The 18,154-nt window shown below is 47.3% G+C and overlaps 4 protein-coding genes across 4 annotated transcripts in view; 1 reads left to right on the top strand and 3 right to left on the bottom strand.

Annotated features, from left to right (window-relative positions):
• Positions 1-202: 202 nt before the first annotated feature.
• Positions 203-1,346, bottom strand: lyrm4a (LYR motif containing 4 a). The gene is made up of 3 exons (XM_079751103.1): positions 1,238-1,346; positions 919-1,039; positions 203-673 (listed from the first exon to the last, which is right to left on the bottom strand). Exons 1-3 carry the CDS (start codon positions 1,321-1,323, stop codon positions 611-613), a joined length of 270 nt encoding a protein of 89 aa, XP_079607229.1. The 5' UTR covers positions 1,324-1,346; the 3' UTR covers positions 203-610.
• A 114-nt stretch (positions 1,347-1,460) lies between these two features.
• Positions 1,461-7,108, top strand: riok1 (RIO kinase 1 (yeast)). Its single transcript, XM_079751092.1, has 17 exons — positions 1,461-1,593; positions 2,031-2,262; positions 2,354-2,444; positions 2,552-2,621; positions 2,764-2,806; positions 2,946-3,038; positions 3,129-3,241; positions 3,350-3,430; positions 3,520-3,606; positions 3,795-3,932; positions 4,290-4,393; positions 4,886-4,992; positions 5,378-5,443; positions 5,527-5,637; positions 5,885-5,938; positions 6,186-6,299; positions 6,553-7,108. Exons 1-17 carry the CDS (start codon positions 1,532-1,534, stop codon positions 6,649-6,651), a joined length of 1,665 nt encoding a protein of 554 aa, XP_079607218.1. The 5' UTR covers positions 1,461-1,531; the 3' UTR covers positions 6,652-7,108.
• Positions 7,109-7,259: 151 nt separating this feature from the next.
• dnajc1 (DnaJ (Hsp40) homolog, subfamily C, member 1) lies at positions 7,260-13,265 on the bottom strand. Its single transcript, XM_079751091.1, has 12 exons — positions 13,042-13,265; positions 12,424-12,525; positions 12,030-12,076; positions 11,714-11,879; positions 11,068-11,141; positions 10,871-10,964; positions 10,589-10,679; positions 10,168-10,325; positions 9,597-9,716; positions 9,121-9,169; positions 8,383-8,933; positions 7,260-7,872 (listed from the first exon to the last, which is right to left on the bottom strand). The coding sequence occupies exons 1-12, from the start codon at positions 13,195-13,197 to the stop codon at positions 7,804-7,806; spliced, it is 1,677 nt and encodes a 558-aa protein (XP_079607217.1). The 5' UTR covers positions 13,198-13,265; the 3' UTR covers positions 7,260-7,803.
• A 1,511-nt stretch (positions 13,266-14,776) lies between these two features.
• Positions 14,777-18,154, bottom strand: part of LOC307086049 (cadherin-7-like) — a gene marked incomplete at both ends in the record, with an annotated part of 13,776 nt that continues 10,398 nt past the window's right edge. Inside the window, 1 exon segment of the mRNA XM_079751087.1 lies at positions 14,777-15,414. Within this exon segment, the coding sequence (XP_079607213.1) occupies positions 14,777-15,414 (638 nt within the window).

The following is an 18,154-nucleotide window of genomic DNA, read 5'->3' as shown; positions in this document are numbered from 1 at the left end:
AGTATCTCTAAACATGTGTGCCCAGCGTGTTGAAGTTGCACATGAAGTTCACGCATCAAGTCATCAACAAGATTATACTTCCGGTTCACCACTTTTCAAAACAAGGGTCTCCAATGCTAAATTGACGCACTTTAATGAAATGCGACCCGATTTATTTACACTCGACAGCAAGAATTAGAATAAATCCAAATACTTCGAATCGTCTGATTATTGTAACAGTTTTATTCACAATTACTCACATTTCACGAACTGACAGATTCCGCTTCACATCAGTTACATTTTGCATTTAACCTTCTGGTCCAAAAATACAACTTTTGATATACACCAATATGTTGGATCAGTGCCACTCCAAACCTGTACCACTCAGATATTCAGCTTTAACAATTTAATAAGACTGTATGGCTGTGAGTCAGAGGCTAACTGAACTAAGTTTCTTGTGAGTGCATACCGTTATAACACTGGAATTAAAGCTCAGTTGTGCAAAAGAGCCTTATTTGGACTATTGTATTGGAAGGTTGCAAAGATTCCTATATCATGGGTCTAACAGCATAATAGACTCGTATTGCATCGTAGACTCCAGAGTGTCAGTGAGGCCGGTGATGTCCAGTCTTCACCGAGCTCTAAGTCCCTCCACTATGGTCCTCTGGCTGCTGTACATCTGACCGACGGACACCTGCAGTGCAGACACACAAACGCAAACTCATGAACTCATCCCTGTTCAGCTAGGACATGCTTAGGTTTACATTTCAAACGGTTTTAGATTGATGGATTGCGGTTAAATGTCCTTGAGAGTGAGATTGTCTCTAAAGCTTTCCCTAATTGGTACTCAATGAGTGACTCAACTGAATGACTCAATTTATTACTTTTCAATTTTACTTGTACAGCTATTAACGATTAAAATATTATCTTGGAACCCACCTGTCTCTTGATCAGAGCCAGGCTCTCTCTGGCCCTGGTCAGAAGCTGGTCCATACTTTTAGGGTTGTCCACATGCTTATTCTCCATGAAACCATCCTTTATCCGACGGAGAGCGTAGTTTCTGGGGGAACAGAGACGTGAAGACACGATTTTATATTATCGATAGATCGCCGATTGACCATGAAAGCCCCTTTACAACCTGCGTATTGCACATTTGTTTCGTCACTGTTCTGATACTCGAGGTAAGAAGACAGCTGTAGGACCCCCATTTAACAACACGCTCATTTTGGGCAGCACACATACATTATAAAGTAAATACCTGAAGTTGTAAGAAGGGAACTTGCTGCTCTCTTTGATCAACATTCGGTACAACGCAATAACCTGAGTTCGGCTGGAGGACGCCATGCTGACAGCTTCGTCTTCGTATCTTATTTCTGGTCAGATTCTTGGTGATGTAAGATGCTCTATAGCGGCCACCGTAGAAAAACATTGAACCCGGAAGTACATCCCTAACCCTAACACACGAGGTTGTGTGGGGTTATTGTGAATACGTGATTATCACTACTGATAAAAGTATTTATTGAATCTAATAAAGGTTGTGTTTTGGGAGATTATGACTTCTCTTCGTGCCAATGTTGTCGAGGGACAATTCGACGATGCAGAAGATTCAGACACGTGAGTGTTGGTCCATTATTTGCTGTCGGTATGCCTTATTAGGTGCGGATGATGCTACTGTTTACAATCCACATAGAATGTGCCATTATATATATATATAGGCCTACTACAACATCCTAGGCTCAACTCAACTCACTTCAGTTGAGTTTCACTAACATGTACTGCATGTCAGCCCTACTTCGACTTTCCCCATGTCACGTTAATAGGAAAGTAGGAACACAAATAATTTGTTCAGTGAACAAATATGATGTGGGTGATGATTATACTGTACGACAATATCTATATGTCAAGAATAGTCAGGGGTTGTCATGGCTACCCGGCAACAACATGGAGTTCAATGTTGTGATGCTTTGGGTAGCCCTGCGTGGCTGTCGTACTGTGTGTTATTTAATGTAATGTTTGATCTGTTTGACATGAAAAATTTCCTTGTGGTTCAGTCCCGCCAATGCCGTTGAGGTTACTACACCGGCCGTTCATGTGGTAGAAACCCAGGTCAACAGTCTGTCGCTTGAACCTCCACCAACCGGTCTGGTTGAAGGAGAGGAGTATGAGGACTATGAATATGAATATGATGATGATGAAGAAGATGATGACGACGAGTGGGATTGGAAGGGGTCAGACATTACCAAACGCTACAACAGCATGAACCGACCAGGCCTCAACTCCCAGGTAGGAAATGAAAGACCCGTTTTCTTGCATACCTTATATCACCTTGATCTGCCGTTAAATGCTAAAAGATATTTACATTTACTGTTCACAGTCAAATAAGCAGAATTCTTCGAACAAGGCGCTCAAGTCGTCCACGCCCACCGATAAAGCTTTGAGGAAATTTGAACACAAGATCAACCTGGGTACATTTTTCCTCACCTTGTTTCACTTTGTTTCACTTTGTTCTGCTGGTTCACAAAACCAGAAACAGTTTGATGATTGTCTTTCTTACATTCTTTATTCCGGGTAGATAAACTAAACTATGCCGACTCGGTGATCAACAAAGTGACGACAATGCAGAAACAGAGGGAGTCTGACACGTACGTTTGATTCCCTATCATTATCAACATTATTCGAAGATGCCAAGATACAATTTTCTGAGAATTTAGAGTAATGTTTTCCTCCTAAACGGCAAACAAAGACTGTTACCAACCGCATCCGTCTTATTCTGTTGCTTTCTAGGTTCCGAGTGAAAGACAAGTCGGACCGGGCTACAGTTGAACAGGTAAACCACCTGATAGCACCATTCATAGTGTCATTCACACTTTTAGTCAAGAGTCAAATAGAATTGTTGAGGCCATGTTTCATGTTCTAGATTAACATTCTAGAGGAGGACTTTTATATTGAAACTTCTCCTTCTGAAGGTTTTGGATCCCAGAACAAGGATGATCCTCTTCAAGATGCTCAGCCGTGGAATCATCTCTGAGATCAACGGGTGTATCAGCACAGGGAAAGAGGTGAGATCACACACACACACTCTATGTCTGTCTGTCTTTCTGTCGGTCTGTGTGTCTCTCTCAACTGGGATGTTGTGATTTAACAACCAGGCCAACGTGTACCACGCCACCACAGCCGCTGGAGAGAACAGAGCGATCAAGATCTACAAGACGTCCATCTTACTCTTCAAGGACCGCGACAAATACGTCAGCGGAGAGTTCAGGTACAGAGACGTCCTCAGTATGGTCTGTTAACCTCTTTTAAAACACACACACACACACCTGGGCAGCTGCACAGGCCGTCTTCAGTGTTGCCTCCGTGCTTTTTGCAGGTTCCGCCATGGTTACTGCAAAGGCAACCCCAGGAAGATGGTGCGCACGTGGGCCGAGAAGGAGATGAGGAACCTCCTCAGGTGAGCTAGCCAAACATCTGGCTCACAGGAAGATGGGAAGGAGGATTCTTCCAGAGGATTCTATGTAACCTTTGGCCTCTGGGTTTTAGGCTGCAGACAGCTGGGATTCCCAGTCCAGAACCTTTGATGCTCCGGAGTCATGTCCTCCTCATGACCTTCATCGGCAAGGAAGACATGTAAGGACCAAGGACAGTGTCAGTGGCCATTAAATTACTGCTTGTTTGCATCAGAGGGCCAGTTAACATTGTTCCATCAATCCATTTCCCCCCGGGTTCAATAAAGTCATCTGATTTGGGAAGTGTTGGGAAAATTGGGAAGTGCGCCAGTGGGGATTTGTTGACTGGGTCCATATCTGTGGTTCCAGGCCAGCTCCTCTGCTGAAGAACGCGGCGCTGTCAGATTCCAAGGCATGCGAACTGTACCTGCAGGTCATCGAGCACATGAGGAAGATGTACCAAGAGGCCCGGCTGGTCCACGCCGACCTCAGCGAGTTCAACATACTGTGAGTGTCTTCAGCGGTATTAGGCACACTATGCTGGTACCCCTCTATGATCATCTTATTAACCTCTTATTGCATATCTTTGCAATTAAATTAATCTGCTTCAAAAGGGAAAATGGGGAAGATCCCCATTAGTGTGAATAACTATGGTTTCCTTTGTCAGCAGAACCCAAAAGTATGGTTAATCCAGCTAGCGTATTAGTTTCCATTATTTTAATAGCTTTAGACAGAAGGAAAGTTACTGCAGATGCATTTGGGGTCAGTTCACCACCGACCCGTAACCTCCGGGGACACTGAGCGCGGACGGGAATCCTTCCAGAAGGTCGTGCTGTGTGTCTAACAGCCGCGCTGATCGCTCAGGTACAACAACGGCGACGCAGTCATCATCGACGTGTCCCAGTCAGTAGAGCACGACCACCCCCACGCCCTGGAGTTCCTCCGCAAGGACTGCAGCAACATCAACGGTAGCGCGCACACACACACACACACACACACACACACACACACACACACACACACACACACACACACACACACACACACACACACACACACACACACACACACCTTGCACACGTAGCTGACAGTTCTTGTATGCCATCCTACTACACACCAGGGGCTCTCACCACTGAAGGGAACCACTCTGTTTATTTGCAGGGAATCAAAGCACTGTTCTGAACTGGGGTTTACCCATCAGCATAGCAGATGTCAGCACACATTCCTCACTGTCTTTTCCTCACACATTGCTCTCCTCACAGATTACCCACAGCAGAACAGGAAGCCTGCATATATCTAGTGGCCTTAAGCTACAACACAATTCAGATGGAACCGCCACTGTACATGCATGTGTAACACTGTAGTCAGGATTAAAGACACCATCCCTATGAACAATAATCCATTAGTTTCTCTAAGTGATGAGGTCCCTGGAGGCTGACCGTTGGTCCCCTGTCCCCCAGACTTCTTCCTGAAGCGCGGCGTCGCCGTGATGACCATCAGAGAGCTGTTTGAGTTCATCACCGACCCCTCCATCAACAGCGACAACATCAACGAGTACCTGGAGCGGGTAGGTGGAGCGGCTGGGGCAAGCAGCAGCTAATCTGGGGCGCAGGTCCTAGCCCGGGGGTCCTAGCTGGGCTGTTGAGATCCGCAAAGATGTTGTCTTCAGGCTGCACTTTGGAAAGAATTTGATATCATATATTTTATGAGTTTAAGTGGCAAACCATGTGCGATGTCTTTAAAAAGTTAGCTGTCATTGTATATCCAACGAGCAGCAGTCTCTAGTGACAACGAAATCCCTGAATTCAAAAAGAATAGACAGTGTTTAAGCTTTTATTAAAGCAGAGGTTGTGTATTTAGGCACAGTTTTAGTAAAGTTAAGATTGTATTGAGGCAGGGTTTTGTTGAATAATAACGCTGAGATGTGTGTCTGTGTGTGTGTGTTTGTGTAGGCCATGGATATCTCCTCAGACAGAACGGTCCAGGAGCGCTCGGACCAAGACCGGGTCGACGAAGAGGTGCGTTCACACATCTCTCACAGTACCAGCTGTCAAGGTAAAAGCCCCCATACAGTAAGATTAACCTCTGACCTTACCCCCAGGTGTTCAAGAAGGCCTACATCCCCCGGACGCTGACGGAGGTGAACCACTACGAGCGTGACGTGGCGGCCATGAAGGAGGAGGACGCCGCGATGCACGCCCAGAACGACAACGTGAGGATACGGTTTACACGCCACTCGTACCTCGTAACTCACTGCTTGTTCGTTTTTACAGTTTCGCTTTTTTTCCCCGTCATTTTATTCGCCTTATCGTATATGTATATGATCTTGTTCTATTGTTTTGTTGTGTACTGGCCCTGCGTAACACTTTGTTACGTTTGTTTAAAATATTTTTTTAAATTTTTTTTATTATTATCTAATGTAGAGGCGGTTCTAGTAATGTTGACTATGTTTTCCGCAGGTTCTCTACCAAACCGTAATGGGGCTGAGGAAGGACTTGTCTGGAGTTCAAAAGGTCAGTGTACCCTGTTCTCAAGTGAAATTTTTTATTGCTTTGTGAATCATTGACGTTACGATTTACCTGACTTTAGGAGATTGCAACTAGGAGAGAGATTGTGTTCTTAATAACATTTTCACCTTAAATTGGGATTGTAGTTTGGATTTTAGCATTTTTTTGGGGTTCCTTTGGGGTGCTAGTGGGCTAGGCGAACCATCAGAGCAGGCAGTGTTAACGCCAGAGTTGTGTCTGCTTCCGGTTCTAGGTACCGGCTCTGCTGGAGGAGAGCAGCAGCTCGGAGGGCAGCTCTGATGAAGAGGAAGACGGAGATGAGGAAGAGAAAGGAGAGAACCAAGAGGAATCCTCGGTGGATAAGAAGGTATGTCAAATGTTATTTGTCCATTACCAATTACCAATCTTTACAAAGTTGTAAAGTTCACTCCTAGGTCATTCAAAAAAATGAATTGTATCTAACTTCAAGGTAGTCTTTTAAAGAAATGTCAAATGAACTTTGAATGTAAACAAAAATGAAGTTGAGGCAATCCTAAAACAGAGTGCCTGTTGTAGGAGCCCAGGCACTCTTTGTTCATGATGTCATACAGTGATGTCATAGCTGTCCTCTCCTCCTCTAGGAACGAAAGAAGAATATCAAAGAAGCTCAGAGGGAGAAGAGGAAAAGCAAAACACCGAAACACGTAAAGAAACGGAAGGAGAGAACGTCCAAGAAGTAGAGGGAACAGAGCCTGCCCGGGTGGGGATCACCTCAGTCTGACTTTGTACCCCTGGGACCAGCCTCTAATGCTAGTTCAGGGGGGAGTTGAACCGGCAACCCTTTTAACAGATCTCCAGCCACTGGTCCAACCACACAGGAAGCCACTGGAGTCGGAGACTTGTGAAACCATCAGAACATTCTGGAAGATGTAACCCATACATACGTGTTATAGTATGGTTGTTTAATATTCAACCGGCAAGTCTGGGATTTTCACAAAAATAAACCAAACATTAGTTTGATGATGAAAGCCAGGCTAAAAGGTGAATCTTTTTAAACACTTAAATTGTGACATGGATTTTTATCCAATGTGGATTCCATTTTGAAAATGAATTTGTTATGGTTCCCTGATCACTTAATTTAAGATAGTATATGGTTAAATAAAACCGTAATCAACTCAAACCATCATTATTAGTAAATGTAGGCAATTGAGTGGGATTGGTTAAAGGTGTCTGCTAAACAGTAAATACCTGAACATGCAGAACAGACTGTTTCATCAGCAACAGATGAACAACATGACAAACTCAAGGAAATAAATACTGTTTTATTCATAATAAACCATTTGCAGTTGTAACAAGATATTCATGAAAGAAATAACAATGGTTGAGCTAGTGTCACCGATGGCCATGTTCCCGAGAGAAGACGAATGCTGAACAACGTACTTTGAGTGAGGTGCAGGGGCGGGGCTAAGGCACATTAAGCTTGGATGTAATTAGACCATTTTCCTCTGATGTCAAATGTGTGGGTGGTTATACATAATTCATATCTTCCGTGATCGAATTGGGCATAAATCAAGTACTTTGAATAATTTCATTAACGGAGCTGACCAAATTAGTATAGACTAAAAAATAAAAAACACCTGTGGGGGTTAGGATGGACATTAATTAGATCAGCTTAAATAAAATAAAAAAATAGTTCCAGCAACTACCCTCCCTCCACCCACCTGTGAAAGGTTTCATACAGAAACTACCCATAAGCCTCTGTTTGGGCTAAAGAGAGGTTTTCCAGCTTTCTGATTAGCTCACAGAGGTAATCCAAGATATGTGATTGGCTGTAGATGTGGGGGAGGGGCGCGGCAGGAAGAGGCAAGGCGCTCAGATGGTGAAACAGGGAGTCAGCTCTTGGCCTGCTTCCTCTTCTGGACCAGCTCCGCTAACAGTTTGTAGCGGGTCATACACTCCTCCTGGGGGCGGAACCACAAACGGCAGTTAGAACATGGAGACATATTTTTATGGTTATTCATCATAAGCAATAAAACATCTGACTACCGATATCCTCATCCACACGTACGTGTCAAAGGTAGGCATTAATTTAAACATACCTTTTTCCTCATTAGTAAAAACAAATCTACGTGGTTGTCAAACTTTATGTTGAAAGTAACAGCTTTAACGTAGCTAGACACAAACATGTCCGCAACACACTTCACTTGATCCTCGGTTGGCAGTTAGACCGACCAACAAACCGTCAACCTAGTATCACGTTAAAGTGTGTAAGGAACGCTTTTGTGTCCAGCTACGTTAAAACATTTGAGTGTCAAAATAATCAAACATTTATTCTTTTTGACACAAAAGCGTTTCTATTGGGCACAAAATGTCACAAAATTAGCGTGTCCGTCACACGCTCATTTTAAGCAAATCGACGAGCCGACACTTGTGGTTTGGTGGACGGTCATCATGGGGACGGGGCCCCTCACCTTGGTCTTGCCCGGCACCATCTTGGCGATGCGGTCCCAGCGCTCAGCGGCGCCGCGGGGGATCTGCTGCAGGGCGGTCTCCAGGAGTTTCTGTTGGTTCTGCGTCCACACGCTCTCCTTCTGCTCCTCGGGCTCCTGTTGCGCCTCCTCCCGCTTCTCCTGTTTCTGCTGCTTCTCCTCCTCCTCCTCCTCATCCACGGCCGTCGGGTCAAAGTCCCGCTGCCGCCTCGACTTCACCCTCGACTCCCCGTTCGTGCCTCCTCCTCCTCCTCCTCCTCCTCCTCCTCCTCCTCCTCCTCCTCCTCCTCCTCCTCCTCCTCCAGCCTTTTTGGACCTCCTCCTGAGGACCTGTGCCTCCTGCTCCCCCTCCTCCTCTCCCTGAGGTGGGGTCGCGGTGGGGGTGGGGGTGGTTTTGGGGGTGGGGGTGGGTTTGGGGGCGGGGCCGGTGGTGGGCGGGTTATCCCTCTGGGTCATTATACTGTCTGCTACACAGCCAGCAGTGGTCGCCTTGGAGGACTGGCCGCTCTTCAGCTCCGACAGCTTCACCAGCCCTGCAGACAGCGAGCGGGTGACCATGAGGGACATCACAGAGCCAGCGCGGTTAGCCAATAGGCAGGTAGAGATTTAGATTTAGGTCCAAATGTGCCCTCATTGTAATAGTTAGGGAATTTCCCACACAAAGTAACATTTAAGGTTTACGTTATTATTATGATACGGATTAATACACATTTATTCTACCTGTAGTGTTGGTCACACAGTCTTTGACTTGCTTTACTTTTGTGGTCACCTGGAGAGAAAGAAAAACAACCTAGGATTATCACACCCAGCCAACCCACGTCTCGGAGTACTTCAGCCAACCACAGACGCACTCCTTTTCCATCTACTGACCAGGTTACAGCCCATGATGGCTGATGATGGATTTACGATACTTTATCATCATTTGACTCCTCTTGTCTGCAAGGGAATGTGACTCATCTTAAAGTGAATGTGGCTCATCTTAAAGTGAATGTGGCTCATCTTAAAGTGAATGTGGCTCATCTTAAAGTGAATGTGGCTCATCTTAAAGTGAATGTGGCTCATCGTAAGTGAATGTGGCTCGTCTTAAAGTGAATGTGGCTCGTCTTAACCATTATAACTTCCCGATCAGACTAAGGAGTAGCAGAGCTACAGCCCTGCTAGTACGGCGGGCGTCCAGATCAACACTGTCTCCTCACATCAGCGACGGATCTTCCCAGCTCGTGGGCGATCTTCTCCCAGCGACCGGGCGTTCCTCCAGGGAACTTCACCATGTTCCTGCTGAGGAGGCTGATGTCCTCGTCGGACCACTCTGGAGCCTGACACACAAAAATTAATAACTTACTTCAACATGATTGCCATTACAGCAGTTTTTAATTATTTAGCAATTTCCCAACCGTTTTGTCTTACGTACCCCCACAGCCCCTTCACAATGTATCATGTACAACTTAAACCCATTTGACAAATATAAATATTTGACATTGTCCTTTTAGTTTTATTGCTCTGACAAGGACCACCGAAGTCTTTCAATGCCCCCATGGAAGCTACTGGGGTGGAGGGCTTGGGATCGCTAAGGATCCACTGACTTCCCCCCCCTTCTTCAGCATTATTACACACACACACACACACATACATATATATATATATATATATATATATATATATATATATATATATATATATATATATATATATACACACACACACACCACATAACTCCTTGGACCAGCAGTCTTGGACCATCAGTTTTGGACCAGGGGTGACTGGTACCTTTTTCTTGCTCTTGCGGTTGTCCAGCCAGTCGTCCAGCTGGTCCTCCACCTCCTGGATGGAGGCCGTGGGGCACACCTGGTACAGGCCGTCCGCCGCCGGGGCCTCGTACACCGGGAACTCCACCTTCACCTTCTTCACCTTGGGCCGCTTCTCCCCTACAGGAAGTGAGGTCGTGTCGTGTCAATGGCCGGGACAGATTCATTCCAGAGCAAACACACGTTCAAAACTTCCCCGAATAGAATATAGTGCGCTGGATGAACTGTTTTTGTTTTTTGCTGTGGGGTTCTGGTGATTGGCTGATGAAGGAGTGAATCCAAGTGAAAGGGATGGAGTGAATCCAAAGGGATGAAGCAGCATGTCCAAAGGGACGAAGGAGTGAATCTAAAAGCAATGCACGAGTGAATCGCCGGTGTCTTACGAGGAGCAGATTCCTGCTCAGCCATCTCCTCCTCCTCCTGCTTCGCCCTCATCTTCATCTCTTTGTGGTCTTCGTAGTACTGCTTCACTTCCTACCAAACACACACACACACACACACACACACACACACACACAGCAGGTAATTAGTCAGTCAGTCGGTCAGTCAGTCAGTCAGTCAGACAGACAGACGGACTAGCAGACAGATATCAAGACAGGCATTGAACATACAACTAGACAAACCAACAGACACTCAGAAAGACAGACAGTAAGTGGGAGGTTCACCTGGATGGTCTGGGGCAGTGATTTGATTGACAGGTAGAGCCAGATGCTGAGCTTCAGAGGAAGGATGTCCTGCCAATTGGGGCGGTCCTGATCCCTGTAGACGGCAAATCAGAAAGAGCCCTGTGAGCTATGACAACACCGCGACATCACATGATAGACGCTGTAGTCAAGGGTCAAAAGGTTGGACGTTAACGCACCTGGGCTCCTCACACGGCTTGGAGTTTGTCTTTTTCTTCTTCTCCTTCTTCCTCTTATTGCTCAGCATTTCATCCTGAAAAAAACAGTCATGTATAACAGAGACACCGGGGACTTAATCTCTACCCCCTACTGGCAAACAACAGAAACTCCATCATTCCAAGCCAAGTTTAAAACCAATTGTGGGACTGTTTACGTATTCAGATCCTTGAATGGAATTGATGCGTACCGTCTAACGGTAAACTAGATTACCGATAAATGCTTTAATGATAAGTTAGGGGGGAGGGACATCTTGCTCAAGGATGCCTATAGGTAGGACTACAGACATTGGGAATGGAACCCAGATTATTTTGCCTGTGAGTTTAGGGGACTGCAACCCCATGCAAAAAGGGGAAAGCATCAAGGCGCATAACAAAAAAGGTACAAAGTTAGAAGTTTGGTTAACAGCTGTTTAATTAAAGGGGTGGAGCTATCATGATTAATTAAGAGGGGGAGGGGTCATCAGCAGTTGATGAAATGGGGTGTTTTCTATTTGATATAAAAAGCGTGGGGTTAACAGCCTGTTGAATCAAAAGGGGGTGTGGTTATCTGCTGTTTATTTAAAGGGGGTGTGTTCTTAGTAGTTTAATCAAAAAACGGGGGGCTTACCAGCTGTTTCTCCAGGTAGACGGACCAGATGATGGCGTAGTGTCCAACGGTGAGGATGAGGAAGAGGAGGAAGCCCAGCTCTGCATTGCTCATCTTCCTCACCCGGCGGTACAGGGTGAAGGGGTGCTTCCAGTCCGGCAGGCCATTCACCAGGATGTCATCGTACCTGGAGCCACGTCACATGATCAAGTCAGACCCCTGGGTACCACACACACACCGGAGGAGGCCTCTCTGTGTGTGTGTGTGTGTGTGTGTGTGTGTGTGTGTGTGTGTGTGTGTGTGTGTGTGTGTGTGTGTGTGTGTGTGTGTGTCTTACCTCATTCTCCTCTCCTCATCCTTCAGGACTTCGTAGATTCCCACCAGCTGACAAGAAAACAAACAAGCATAACTAAGTCAACATACGCACACGCTCCTCAGGAAGCAAACAGACAGTAAACACTACAGAACCAAAAACACACAACCAAAACAAACACACAGAACTTAACACCAAAAGTAATAACTGCAGGACCAAACACACACCAGTGTTTCCATGGAGACAGGTTAATAAAAGGCACAGCATGGCACGGTAAGTGTATAGGAAGCCATGAGTATACTGAAGAGGTGTGTGTGTGTGTGTGTGTGTGTGTGTGTGTGTGTGTGTGTGTGTGTGTGTGTGTGTGTGTGGGGGGGGGAGGGGGAGGGGGGGGGGGGTGATGGGAGACCACTCCTACCTGTCTGAACTGGCTCTCTGCGTTCTCATCCTTGTTCTTGTCTGGATGGAGGGTGAGCGTGAGACGCCGGTAGGCCTTCTTGATTTCCACCGGCGTGGCATCCTACGGTAACCCAGAGGGAGGGAGGGAGAAAGAGAGAGCGCAATAAAGGGGAGACAGAGAGAGACACAGAGATCAACAAAGGCCAATTAACACATGCATATTACCTACGAGTCCTATTTAGGAGATGCGGAAACGTGTGGTGTCTGAAATATGTCATAGTAGCTTCCAGGCGGAAGAAGAATTAGAATTTTCTAACGACTTTTTTTCACTCTGTTAACTGATGAATTAATGGTTTAATATGAAACATCAGGCCCTATTAATGATGAAGCATACGTGCCAGTGCCGCGGTAAGACAACAGCTGTCTGCGGACCTGCGCCGGGTTTAGCGTGCGTGGCATAGGCTATCCTATAGCCGAATGCACAGCAGAGACACACTGTACTCTGCTCTCCATTTAACGCCGTAGCCCGCGTAACGGGAATGTTGGACCGTTGGAGTAACTTAAATCTTTAATATGACCCGGCCACTGAGGCACCAGGGTAGGGCGGCCATTCCGCGGCAGACTGACTGGACCCTACCTTGTCCACGGAGAGGAACTGGTAGAAGGTCTGTGGGATTTCTTCCACCAGATCAAAGAGCTCTAGGTCGGTGTCCCACGAAGCCACAGGAGATAAAACACTATAAAAAACACATGATATAAAGAGTAGCGAGCGACCGGGCGGGAATAAGAACATGGTTGATCTCTGTGTCACGGCCACATAAAGACTGTTTAGTGAATACTTTTCCAGACCCGGCCGGCGGTTCACTACTATACTACACACCGTTGATGTGTAGAGCAGCCAGCGACACGCACTACTCGAACACTTCCGGGAGCAGTGGGCAATGCTTTCAAAATAAAAGTAAAGCCATCCTATTATAACGCCGCTAAGTAAATTACTGCACTGTGGAATGCTAATTTATTTCCGGCATGTTTTCAAAAAACCTGTAACTAAATATATTTGTCTTGGCGGGATGTGTGCTCAACTCTGTAGGTTAATGGAAGCAGACGCCACATACCCGTTGGCAGTTAACTGAAACGAACGCACGTAAACCACGAGAAGCACTTTACTTTTCACCACTAGATGTCAGTAAGCACACAGGAGTAAGGAGTCGTTCTTCTGGTACTTTTGTGCAGAGGCGAGCTCAATTTGTAACGGTATCATGCCCTTTGTCGGACATGGGCCACCATTCTTATGCCTAAAACCCTATTTAGCGTCTTTATAAATGGTGCTTAATTTTTCTTTCTTGTATATTGCAATGGAGAACGTCATACCATTATTTCATTTTGATACGTTTATACTTTATATATTTGTTTCCTACAGTATGCCATATAATTGTATTATTATGATTTTCTTTGTATCTTATTGTTTAATTAGATATTTGTTTAATACGATGAAATGTTTCACAACTATTTCTATTCAGGTGGAAGCTGTAAAACTGTGTACATGACAAATACAGCTGGAACTTGAAACAAAACAGTAAAACATTACTGTCTTTATCATCATCTAGATCCAGTGTCAGAATTGACTTGGCATATTACACACACTTAATACACAAAGCTTTGATGTTTCCTTTACAATACAAAAAAAAACGAACAAATATAAAGATATGAACAACAGTTTGTAACTGACATTAAAATATCACACCAATAAGCAATCCAACAAAAATGTCCTTTGTCGATACGATCATGTAACTAAGCCAAAGCCGGTAAAGCTAGCTGGAAATGCTAATTTGATTGTAAACGTTCTGGGGTGACTTTGTACACATGATGAGTTTGAAAACGGATGTCACAGCATGGCATATTGAAAAAATAGATGAAGTGTAAATATGGCCAGTGCTAATATACAAGAAATTGGGGGAATTTTGAGGTAGAGGAGCATTTTCAAGTTAGGAATTAAAGACCAGAGACTAATATACCAAACAGTTTGTATAACTTTGCCTACATTTGTTTCATTGGAATAATGTCTAAATACATCTGGAATGATGAATGTACAATCAAGGTTTATTTTTAGTTTAATTTCCAGAGATTTATCGATTTTCCCAGTGCAAGTGTCTTATTTGTGGGTCCGATTATAAACAGTTTTTTATGTGAAACAGAAACCCACAGAAATCAGTTGACCTCCATGTCAATTCCCTCCTTCTCCCTTCCAACGCGTTCTGACAGACGGAATTTAGTCTTCCTCTCTCACTCAAGTAAACTTACGTATGGTGTTCTTCTGACAACCCCAACACTCTCACAAAGGGGGTTTCCCCCCCTCCCCCGGTGTTCCCCATCTACCGTCTCAGTGGGACGCTTGGTTCCGCCCCCCCTGGTTCTCCCACTACCAGCCTGGGCGCCCGGAGGTCATTCTTACTGCTACGCCCGTCGCTGTGTCCGTAGAGGTCCGCCAGTTTCCCGAAGTCCGCTCCCCACTCCGTCAGGAAGTCGTAGGCGTGCTCCGACTCGGAGCTCGGGGACTCCAGGGAGCTGAGGGACTCGGCCGCCGAGCCGCTGCCCTCGAAGGCATAGGTCTGCAGCGAGTCGTACGGGGGCGCTGCCGAGTCCAGGTCCGCCTCCAGCAGCCGGCTCAGGATGAACTCGCGGAACACCGTGTTGTCCGGTGCCGGCGGCGGTGGCGGAGGCTGGACTTGCGTCGGTGGCAGCGGCGCCATCGCCACGGTTGCGTTGTGTTGCGGCTCTCTGTAGCGCGCCGAGAGCTCCGGGGTGATGTCGTAGCGGCGGGCGCCGGGGCCCTCGCCGTCCCGCGTGGCATTGAGGTGTCGGAGCGTCGCCATGTCGAAGGCCTCCGTGTCCTCCTCGCCACCGCCCTCGTCGTCGTAGCGGACGATGTTCTCCCGGACGTCGCGGTCGTCGTCCAGGGTGAAGGGGTTCCTCCTCCTGCGCCTGGCGGTGGCGACCAGCAGGACCAGACCTACGGGGACCGGGAGGGTCACAGGAAGCACAGCGTCAAGGGAACTGGAAGTACGGCGTAGCAATGGCGTGATTGTGCAATAAATCATCAGGAAGTACTGTGTACCACCAACAGGAAGTGCAGTGTTAAGTGTCCAGGAAGAACAGTGTCGCACTAAGATGGCTGTACATTGTAGAACTAGGGAGTACAGTGTGACAAGAACAGGAGGTAGGCCTACATCGACCACCAAGATGAGGTATAGGGTGACACAACAGGAAGGACCCTGTGACAGGATATATAGTGTGTCACCAACAGGAAGTACAGTGTTACACTGACATGCAATAAAATGAGACATTAGCGGAAGGTACGGCGTTAGCCTAACAGGAAGAACATGTTTGGAATAACAGGATGAACTTTCAACAAGACCAAACTTATTTTTGTCTAGTCAACAACTTCCAACAAAGTGTTGCGGATAAAACGTTGCCTCATCATTCTACTCCAGATGTTAAAAGTGTACAACATCTGAATACTGATTCAGGAATTATTCAGGGGTATATTCTGGAGGGAAAACAAGTGAGTAAGCGACACACAGCATCGGTTAAAAAATGTAACAGTAGGCATACATCTCCTGGTGCAAGCTAGCTCAAATAAAAGACGGTGTAGCCATGTCTGACAAGACTAGAAGGCACCGTCGCTGTCACATCATCTTCCCTACATCTGTTCGAGTCGATGACATACAATCAACCCACATTTCTGTCCTTCTCCCGACCTGGGTAAAAACCTCATTTCATCAACAGCTAATATAGCATTATCCACAATATACCCTTTCACACACACAATCACTCCATGACAGCCACCATCATCTTGGCAATCATGACCAACAATCACCATGGCACCAGGAACAACAAAGGCCAATCAGAGATCCTATGTATGCCTAAAGGATCCTGGGAAACCGTTAACAAAGGCTCTCTCAGACTCATCGTCCATCTCGTAATCTTCCGCTCGGTCGATGAAAGAGTGTCATCCTATCTTCTGATTGATCAGTAAATGGGTCGTCTTGGAAGTGCGTCCTCTCAGGATTTTCTATTTTCATCTGAAAGGTACATTTAATCTTGACACTGGCAAGACAGCTGTCACTGTATGTTCTTCTCCTCTCTGGCTTTGCCTCTAACATGTCCTCTGGTCGTAACAGTATGCCTTCACTTCAAGCTGAACCGGCAACATCTATAGTTTAAAATGTATTTAGTATATTTTGCTTACCTTTTAAAATAAATATTAGCTATCTATCCATCAATCTATCTATATGTTCCAAAATACATCTGTGTATAAATGGTTAGACTACCTTTCAGATAAGACAGACATTATTGATCCCAGACCTTCTACATTGGTTATTTTTTCTATCAGATCAGTAAATGGTAAACAAATTTGGCTGAATTAGCCCATAGCGCTTTCTAACCTATGGCTTTACAATTACGGCCTCACATTCACCCATTCATACAGACATTCATACGCAGATTCATGCACCAACGGCGGTGTCAAAAAGTCCATGGACCGGCCAGCTAGTTGGGAGCAGTTAGGGTTGGAGTCTCTTGCTAAGCGACACCTCCACACACCACCAACCAGCAACCTATCGGTAACCACCCGACCCGGTCTACCCTCCGAGCCGCTGCCGACGCCCAATCGGATCGAACCATGTACGATTAATCTCCACCGATCTCCCACAGCGCCCCCTAGGGGCCAGTGTGTCCCTCTCCCACAGCGTCCCCTAGGGGCCAGTGTGTCCCTCTCCCACACTGCCCCCCTAGGGGCCAGTGTGTCCCTCTCCCACAGCGTCCCCTAGGGGCCAGTGTGTCCCTCTCCCACAGCGTCCCCTAGGGGCCTGTGTGTCCCTCTCCCACAGTGCCCCCCTAGGGGCCTGTGTGTCCCTCTCCCACAGCGTCCCCTAGGGGCCAGTGTGTCCCTCTCCCACAGCGTCCCCTAGGGGCCAGTGTGTCCCTCTCCCACAGTGCCCCCCTAGGGGCCAGTGTGTCCCTCTCCCACAGCGTCCCCTAGGGGCCAGTGTGTCCCTCTCCCACAGCGTCCCCTAGGGGCCAGTGTGTCCCTCTCCCACAGTGCCCCCCTAGGGGCCAGTGTGTCCCTCTCCCACAGCGCCTCCTAGGGGCCAGTGTGTCCCTCTCCCACAGCGCCCCCTAGGGGCCAGTGGGTCCCTCTCCCACAGCGCCCCCTAGGGGCCAGTGTGTCCCTCTCCCACAGTGCCCCCCTAGGGGCCAGTGTGTCCCTCTCCCACAGCGTCCCCTAGGGGCCTGTGTGTCCCTCTCCCACAGTGCCCCCCTAGGGGCCAGTGTGTCCCTCTCCCACAGCGTCCCCTAGGGGCCAGTGTGTCCCTCTCCCACAGCGTCCCCTAGGGGCCTGTGTGTCCCTCTCCCACAGTGCCCCCCTAGGGGCCAGTGTGTCCCTCTCCCACAGCGCCCCCTAGGGGCCTGTGTGTCCCTCTCCCACAGTGCCCCCCTAGGGGCCAGTGTGTCCCTCTCCCACAGCGCCCTCTAGGGGCCGTGGGTCCCTCTCCCACAGCGCCTCCTAGGGGCCAGTGTGTCCCTCTCCCACAGCGTCCCCTAGGGGCCAGTGTGTCCCTCTCCCACAGTGCCCCCCTAGGGGCCTGTGTGTCCCTCTCCCACAGCGTCCCCTAGGGGCCAGTGTGTCCCTCTCCCACAGCGTCCCCTAGGGGCCAGTGTGTCCCTCTCCCACAGCGCCCCCTGGGGGC

This window comes from Pollachius pollachius (genome assembly GCF_949987615.1).
Source record: "Pollachius pollachius genome assembly, chromosome: 14".
NCBI classification, from domain to species: Eukaryota; Metazoa; Chordata; class Actinopteri; order Gadiformes; family Gadidae; genus Pollachius; species Pollachius pollachius.
Note: the sequence above shows the minus strand (reverse complement) of the source record. Positions and strands in the feature narration are given on the sequence as shown.